The sequence below is a fragment of the Pteropus vampyrus genome, unplaced genomic scaffold (assembly GCF_000151845.1).
Source record: "Pteropus vampyrus isolate Shadow unplaced genomic scaffold, Pvam_2.0 Scaffold121, whole genome shotgun sequence".
NCBI lineage: Eukaryota > Metazoa > Chordata > Mammalia > Chiroptera > Pteropodidae > Pteropus > Pteropus vampyrus.
The window spans coordinates 457,902-466,189 of NW_011888902.1; the positions used below are offsets into that span (position 1 = coordinate 457,902).

General features: G+C 38.7%; 1 protein-coding gene across 1 annotated transcript in view; it reads right to left on the bottom strand.

Moving 5' to 3' along the window:
* USH2A (usherin) overlaps nt 1–8,288 on the bottom strand; it is a gene marked incomplete at its 3' end in the record, with an annotated part of 612,524 nt that overhangs the window by 453,892 nt on the left and 150,344 nt on the right. Inside the window, 1 exon segment of the mRNA XM_011366141.1 lies at nt 4–124. Within this exon segment, the coding sequence (XP_011364443.1) occupies nt 4–124 (121 nt within the window).

Genomic DNA, 8,288 nt, shown 5'->3' on the forward strand with positions numbered 1-8,288 from the left:
GCAGTGGAGGCGTCTTTACAAACACACTGGCCGGTTAAGCCATCACAGGTGTGACCGACTGCTCCAGATGCATGGCACAAACATGGCCGGCAGCCAGTGGCATTGCCAGGGGAGATGTAAAAACCTGAAACAAAGAAATTAAAAGTTTCTACATATACTTTCTAATCTAATCATTTTTAAAAAGATCATTTTTTGACTGCATCAAAAAGAGGACACTCTGTCGAGGCGCTAAACTAATACTCGACACAGATGCGGTTACAGCCATGCTTAACCTCTGTGTCAACTACAACCAAAGAGAGGATTAGTGAATGATGTAACTGTACCTGGTGTCTCCCTGGCACCCAGAACCCAGTGCGTTTAAAACCTACTTCATGGTCTTCCCACTAAAACCTGGTCTTCCTCCATGTCAGCTCATAGTGCGCCATCTACGCGGATGCTCAGCTTAGAACTGAGACATCTTCGCTAGCATAGCCAGATAAAACACAGGATGCCTAGTTAAATTTGAATTTCTGATCAACAATATTTTTTTAGTGAAAGTACATCCCTCCCATCTGATATCTATTTATATATTTTTTAATTATTATCTGAAATTCAAATTTAACAGAGCACCCTGTACTTTGCTAAAACTGGCAACTCCTGAGTCCTTCACTTCCCCCTGCTCCTTCATCTGGCTACTTACCAAATCCTATAAATATTGTGTCCTAGGAATTTTAAGCTTCTGCTCTCCATCCCCATGGCCACCTCCCTAGCTAAAATCACCACCAAGCTTTTTATATCTAACACTATGGGTCAGAGGCTCTGGTAAGAGCTTTATATCATTATCTCATTTAGTTCTCCCAGCAATGCTAATAATTCAGGTAGTGTCACTATGTCCATTACACAGATTCGAAAACTGAAGGTTAACAAACTTTCCTAAAATGATAGTTAACAAACAGCACAATCCAGATTTGAACCTGGGCATCTCAACTACAGAGGCTGTCTCATCTCATGGTGTCCCTTTGTCCCCCTTCAATCTATTCTGCATAGTGTAGCTGGAACAATCTGTTTTAGAGGGTAGTTTCAGCATCCCATTCCTCTATTTAAAATTATTTGATGACTTCCTATTTCCTTCAGGAAAAATATCCAAACCCTTAACATAGCCTTTAATCCTCCATCGGGTCCCACCTCTCTCTCCAGCTTCGGTTCGCTGCTCATCACCTACTCAGTCTGCTCCGTTCACACCTCCTCCTGCTCTTGATTCCTAACGACTCTTCCTGGCAGTTCTGTCTGCTGAAATGACTCTGACCCACATTTTCTGCATAGCTCACCCCAACGCACATCAGGTTTTGCAGTTTCCTTGAGGAACCTACTCTAGGCCAGTTTAGATGTGTCTATTACAGTTTCTCGGCGACCCATTTATTTCCTTTACAGTGCTCATGAAAGTTATAGTTAATCTCATTTCGACCAGATTGAAACCCCCATGAAGGCAGGAACCTCATCTGATTAATTCATCACTATCTCCCCAGGATCCAGTACATTGCTTGTCACAAAGTAGGCACTCCATAAATATTGGATGAATTCACAAAAATGTACCAAATTCTTAAATAAGAATTGATTCCCACAAACACTGTCTTAAAAAAACAAAACAGAATTTAGATTATTAAACCCCGGTTTTTTCTTATAGCAAAAGGAAAGAAATGAAAATATGATTCAAAAATATTTTTAAGTTATTTAAAATTTCTTGGACCCAGAAGGTAGAAGTCAGCAGTTACAAAATTAAAAAGGCCTTAGTCATTTGAATGATGGAGCACTCAAATGAGAGAGAAATGGTTCTTGTTGTTATGTGATATGTCTGTCTGTGTATTATATGTAATGTGCATACATATGAACATACACATATATGTACACATGAGCATAATGTCACAAGAAATTGTATTGAAACAATAGGGAGAAGAATTGCAAAGGATTCTAATGAATATAGTTCTGGAAAATGAAAATGAATTGGACAATTGTCATGATCACTAATTTAAGTATATAAAATATCAGTGATATTGAAAGAGAAAGAATATAAACACAAAGTGAATCCATTCTGTATTATCTATTCTATGGGGAAAAACGAAAGTAATTGAAACACTATAAAACCCATTTGAGGCTTTAGTTGAAAACAAGCCATTCTTTTATAGCCATCAACAATTAGCTTTCCTTCTCCTAGGCCCTGCATATGCTCTCCTAGAAAGCTTCAGAGAGAGTTAAAACAAAAAAGATTAAGCTCAATGAAAAAGAAGAAGCTCAAAATCTGCGCCATTCAGTTGGAAAGACCTGGCTAATACTGTCATTTTTTATTGTAATTTATAACTAGATTATGTCATTTGCTTCTTTGCATCCACTGATAGCAACTTGCCTTATATATGTTTCCAGAAAGAGTGTGGTCATGCCAATCAATGTATATTCTTGCACCTGATTCATCACATGATCCAAGCACAAATTTAGAAGGCTTCTATTATGGATTCAAGACCACTGTGGCTGTGATTCTATGTACTCTTTTTTCCTGGGAAGGTACCTAGGTTCTTAAATTCGTGATGATAGTATCGTGAATGTACTAACAGCTCTCCAATTTGGATAAATTACCCATTAGCACACATACTTAGAAGCAGAATTAATTTGGACTTATTGCAATAGCTTTGAGCCACAGAGAATTCTAGAACAATTAGGGATGATTTTTACAATAAATCATTAGATAAATCTGTAAAGATAAGGGAGATACATTTTGATGCAGAAGACTGGGTTGCCCAAGTTTTCGAGAATAAAGAATGCCATACAAAAATTACGGATATAAGCAGAGAAGAACAAACATGGCAGTAAAACACGTAGGGAGGCTGCGACCTAGAGGCAGAGCTTCAAGAAAAAGATTACATTGGAATTTGTCTGGGGGTTAATTTCCCTCCTCCCCACAGGGGCATGATTACAAAGGCTAATCCCAGCAGTGTTTTAGTTGTCCTATTTTTAAGTAGCTCTAATTAGGATGACTCAGGTACCTTCTTGTTCAATGGTACTTCTCGCCTTACCTGAATGTGCCTAATTCTAGACCATTACCCTTCCTCTTATGACTTCCAACTATAGAAAACAACATTTCCCCTTCCCTTCTCCTCCAGCTTCAACTCCTGAGTGCGACTTAAAGATAACTGAGCTTAATTTCTTTTCCTTAACTCAATACATTTCTGATTTCCTTCCATTAGCTCCACTTCATGTTCCACATCTCCGTGGCTGTAAAGTTTTAACTGATTTTTTTGAGATTTCTTTCCGTGAACGATTTTGTACCACACACTTAAGCAGAGTCATTAAGACAACATTATTACCTTACATTATGTAGTGCTGAGAGTTCACACATGTATGGCACGAATCGGCCCACTAAAGTTCATTATTTTCCCCAGTTTTAGTTCACCTAACCCCTGGTCTCAAGCAAGACAAGCCTCATGTAGAAAAACAATGTGTTATGCAGCTAATGCAAAAAAGTCACCGGTATCATAAAATAGTGTTGCTTTATCTAGAAGAAGGTTTACAGAATCCTTAGAGTTCAAGTTATTAGCAAGGCAGCTGGTATGATCTCCTATAGCGGCTATTTGCACAGCACAGTACCTGTCTCGGGCATAAAAGAAGAGCCCATTTCCTAGCAATGTCCCTCCCGAGGACCATGAACAACTAGGCTTTGCCAAGGTCTTGGAATGGGAGAAAGAAAACAAGTTTAACCTCTAGGCCTTATTCAGAAAAGGAGGGCAGAGCTGAGGCTAAGCACTAATTATGAGCCATTTAGAAGAAACGACTCAGCTTAAGCCAGAGAATGGACATAATATTAAGAGTCCAGGGAGGAATTTGCAGTTCACCTATACCAAGGGACAAAAGAGTATTTTAGTAACTCTTCTTAACAAATTAAAATTTTCAGAATAAAGTGTTACTAGATGATGCTAATTTCAAATTAAAACAATAATTTTCTTCCACTTGACGGTTTTATATAAAAATAAGGTTGAAATTATTGATAGTTGACCAAATATCAATAAGTGCATAAATATTATTGTAATTCATCCCAATGCATAATATCTATTAAAAAAATAAATTTAAGCTCTTTTTCAATTACTTTCGATATACTTTAAGTTCTCTACTTCTATGTCTTCCTCTCAACTGCTATGACTCTCATTGAGTACCTTACCAACTACTGTTTAGTTTTAAAACTCAGCTCATGAGTCACTTTCTCAACTGAGTTTCCATGTCCCGCATCCTTCAAGAATTAATCAATCTGTTCACTTCGCGCTTCTTTATATTGTATATTTCCAATATTGCAACTTATCACACTGTGTTATATTTATGTACGAGTCAGTTTCCCCTACTAAACCATAATGCCTTCATATATTTATGATTGTGTATCTTATACCAGCACAGTCCCTGGTACATAGTAATTTATTCAATAGATATTTATTGAAAAAATGGATATATGAATGAAATGGATAGATGGCTGAAATGAATGGATGTGTAGATGAATGGATAGATATCTCTTACCCTTTAAAATATGAGATGATCTTTTTAACACTGAAGAGGAAAATGGTAAGCATAAATCTGTAAGCCATGAGAGTAAGTGGCCTGGCCTAGCAGGAAATGTATATGAATCAGGAACAATAAATTGTCAATGTAATTCTTGCCACATCAAGAGCTGGAACAGAGTTTCAGAAACAAATTGTCATCCCCAAACTATGTCTCCTGTTCTTAGAACAAAGAATATAATAACATGCTCATATAAAGGAAAACATTCATTTGGATTCGTCTACTTTCATAAAAAACAAAAACAAAAACAAAAAAACTAGTTTTCTTATTTATGTGAATACCCATGAAAGGGCTACATAAGTATATTCTTTAAGAATCAGGTCTAATAACAACAATGAATATTAATAATGACAGCTCTGATTATATCTTGTAGATTATAGATGAATATAAATATAAATATAAAACACATATATGTGTGTTTCCATAATCCACAGAATTTTATATTCTTTGTTCCCATTTTCCTCAGTCTCGACAGCGATCAGCTGGATGCGACTGTCTCGCCTGCACACCACCGCACCATCTCAAAAAACTCTCCCACCCAGTCCATGGACATCCGTCTATTTTTACACCTCTTCATTCAGCTCTGTGTTAATTGATCACTCTAGCCTCTCCCAGGACTCTGTTAATTTTCATTTTATAACTATGACTCAGATTCTACACAACCGATGATATGTGCCAGGACCAGAGGCAGGAAGCCAGAATCACGGCTTGAGCTGAGTTTGAGGGTGGAGGTGGGTGACTGAGTTATTCAAAAAAAAAGTTTCACACTCTCAGAGTGCAGATCTGGGGTTCAGATGGATTTGGATTTTAAATAGCTCTTCCACTTAACCGAAATCCATTTTTTATACTATAAAATGGGAATAATACTGGTCCTTCCATCATGGAAATATTGTGCATATCAAATGGGACTTTCAGATAAAACTCTATTTCAGGGTCTGGCAAACAATAGACAGTAAATATTATTTATTATCATCATTGCAAATTTTATTAGGTAGTTTTCTGTGAAAGTGGGATTTTCCTAAATTAAAGTCTAAATAATGACTTGTTAATGTCCTTTTTTTTTTTCCAGATGTGCCTTAGATTATGGTCTATATTGCCTATGACAAGATTCTTTTCTGATGGCTTATCAAGGAAGAGGCTCTTATTCTGAGACTCAGGTCTCTCTGTGAAAAACATGTTGATCTAGAAAGCTTTTTCACCAAACACTGGGACATGTGGCATAAATGGATCCCAATTCCAATGCACTGACTTTTAATAAAACATCAGCCGTCTAGTTCCAATTCCATTGACAGGGTCTTGCATGCAATTCTGGCGTACAAGCTCATTACTTAACCAATACAATATGCTTCTTAATGAAACGAGATACTTTGTTTTACTTTCTAATAGTCTGCATGACTTCTAAAACAAAACCAAAAGTAAATGCCAGGGGAATGCATGAGGGATTGTCCTGTTAGCACAAAACATGTCATATGAAGCTGTTTTCATTATAAATTAGCCTTTATTTTATTCCAAAGCTGCAGAGTCCTCAATAAACCCTCTCTGCTTCTAGTTCTCAAGGACAAGGGTGGGTCACTGGCTCGAGATGCCTTGACATCCTTCCCTGCCTTCCTCGGCCTGGCCTCTGATTAAGTGCCTGCTGCTGAATGTTTCGAGGTCATCTAGCACTGAAAAAACAGACGGAGAAAACATATTTAGTGCTATATTTATTGGTGTGGGCATGTGTACGTTCATATATGTACACACGCTCCAAATAATTTTAAATTAAAGCATTTTTAAAATACTTAATGGAGGTTAAGCAGCATTTTTAACCTCTGCTCGAGTTATTGAATGGCATATTAAAACCAATGTGGCTCTAATGTACCTTCTAATGTGCACTGCTGCCTTAACAAATTGCCTATAAATTTTAGTTGAATTAAGCCTATTCCTCGTACATCCAAGTAAGGTTAGGTTAATAATACATGAGGTTTCATTACATGCACCTTCCTTAATAAGGTTTTTTTTTTAAAAAAGCGGGACAAGAATCTATGTGCAGCAGTCTCGTTCGGGCCCATAATATTTACAAGCAGAGATGAAAAAGGTAGGCAGAAGTCCTTAGGCTCAGAGGTCAGCCCTCCACACCCCGCCACTCACACTCGTCCGCCTGGTATCCATCCCAGTACGTGATCTGGCCTCTCGGATGAGTTGAAAGTAAAATGAAAGCTCGCAATCACAGCAGTGCATTTTAACATCCCCACTGCAGAGCTGCCTACTCTGAAAATCTGCTTCTGATAAAGATACTTCAGGATGTGGGTGTTTTGTTTTGTTCCCCACCCCCAGGTAAATCGCACAGTTATAGACAATAAAACCAGAAAATTCAACATAGTTTCTGAAGCCAGAGGAATGCAGGACCCAAAATGAAACAAAACAACACAAAAGGTCCACACACACACTTGGACCTTTCCATATGCTACACATATGTGTACAGAATATCTTATTTTGTCAAAAAAATACATCAAGTCCTTAAGCTACAGTTTTCTTCCCTCCCCTGCAGGATAAAACACCACGTCCCCCCTATGCGTATGTCATTATAGGGGTGCTCACTGTGACCCCTACCTAAAAAGAAGAGAATGCCACGAGGTGTATTTAAATGTAATTATTCACCTAATTCATGAAGTCTGTGTGGAGGCCCCACTGTGCAGGTACACACTGTGTGCCTGGCACAGAGCTCTGAACAACTGGAGGGACAGATTCGACTTGTGGGTTGCAGAGGAACAAGGACCTGGAGCCTCGCGGAGATGAGGTTAGAGAGATGAAGGATGGAACGAACCATGTGGGCCGTTAACGCCCATCAGCTGTTTCTTTCATGACGACAGGAACCCAGCAAAGGGTGGAGCGGCAGCATCTGACAAAGGTTTGGACAGTAGCACCTTGGGGGCTTGTTGAGAAGTGACTGAAAAAGGATAAATAGGAGAAATGGGAAGTTTAGGAGGCTTTTCGAATAGTCCAAGAGAAAGAATAAAATGGCGGGAACCAGGATGGATAAGTGAGGGTGGTAAGAAGTGTCCTGATTCTGGATATATTTGAAGGTAAAACCAGTAAGGCTGATTTTGACAGAAGAGACAAGGGTTGTGAGAAAAAGAGAGCAATCAAAATATAACTGCAAGGATTAGGCCTGAAAAGATCACAACCCAGGAAATATTAGGGTAACATGTTCAGTTAAGCATAATTGATTGAATGATTCTTCCCTTCTGAAATTCCCCAAAACAAAAACGAAAGAAGAAGAAATGGCAGCCAATGGCAGCCACCGACCAGGGAGAGGCCCACAGTAAGCTCACTGATACAAGCTGCAAAACTCTGGGAAGAAACGGTTGGAATTAAAGGCCCCAGAAGCTTCTGAAGTCAGGGGTGAGGTGTCGTTAATCCTCTCCCCAGCCAGGTTCCCCGCTGGCATTCTGAGAGAACACAATAACTTCTCTCATGAGAAGTCAAACCGAGGAGAGTTTGGGGTTAACAGGTGCAGGGACGAAGTCACAGGGATACTGTGAAAAGCTGCTCGGTAATTTTGTGCGTCGATGTGGCTAGGTCTGGGGTCCAGTTGCTCGGTCAGATCCTAATCTAGATATTGCTATGAAGGTATTTTATAGACATTCTCAATGTAAGGACACGAAACTATACACCCACTGAGTGCCCAGGAAAATTATTTAACAAAAAACATATCATCATGATATTTTCTGAAA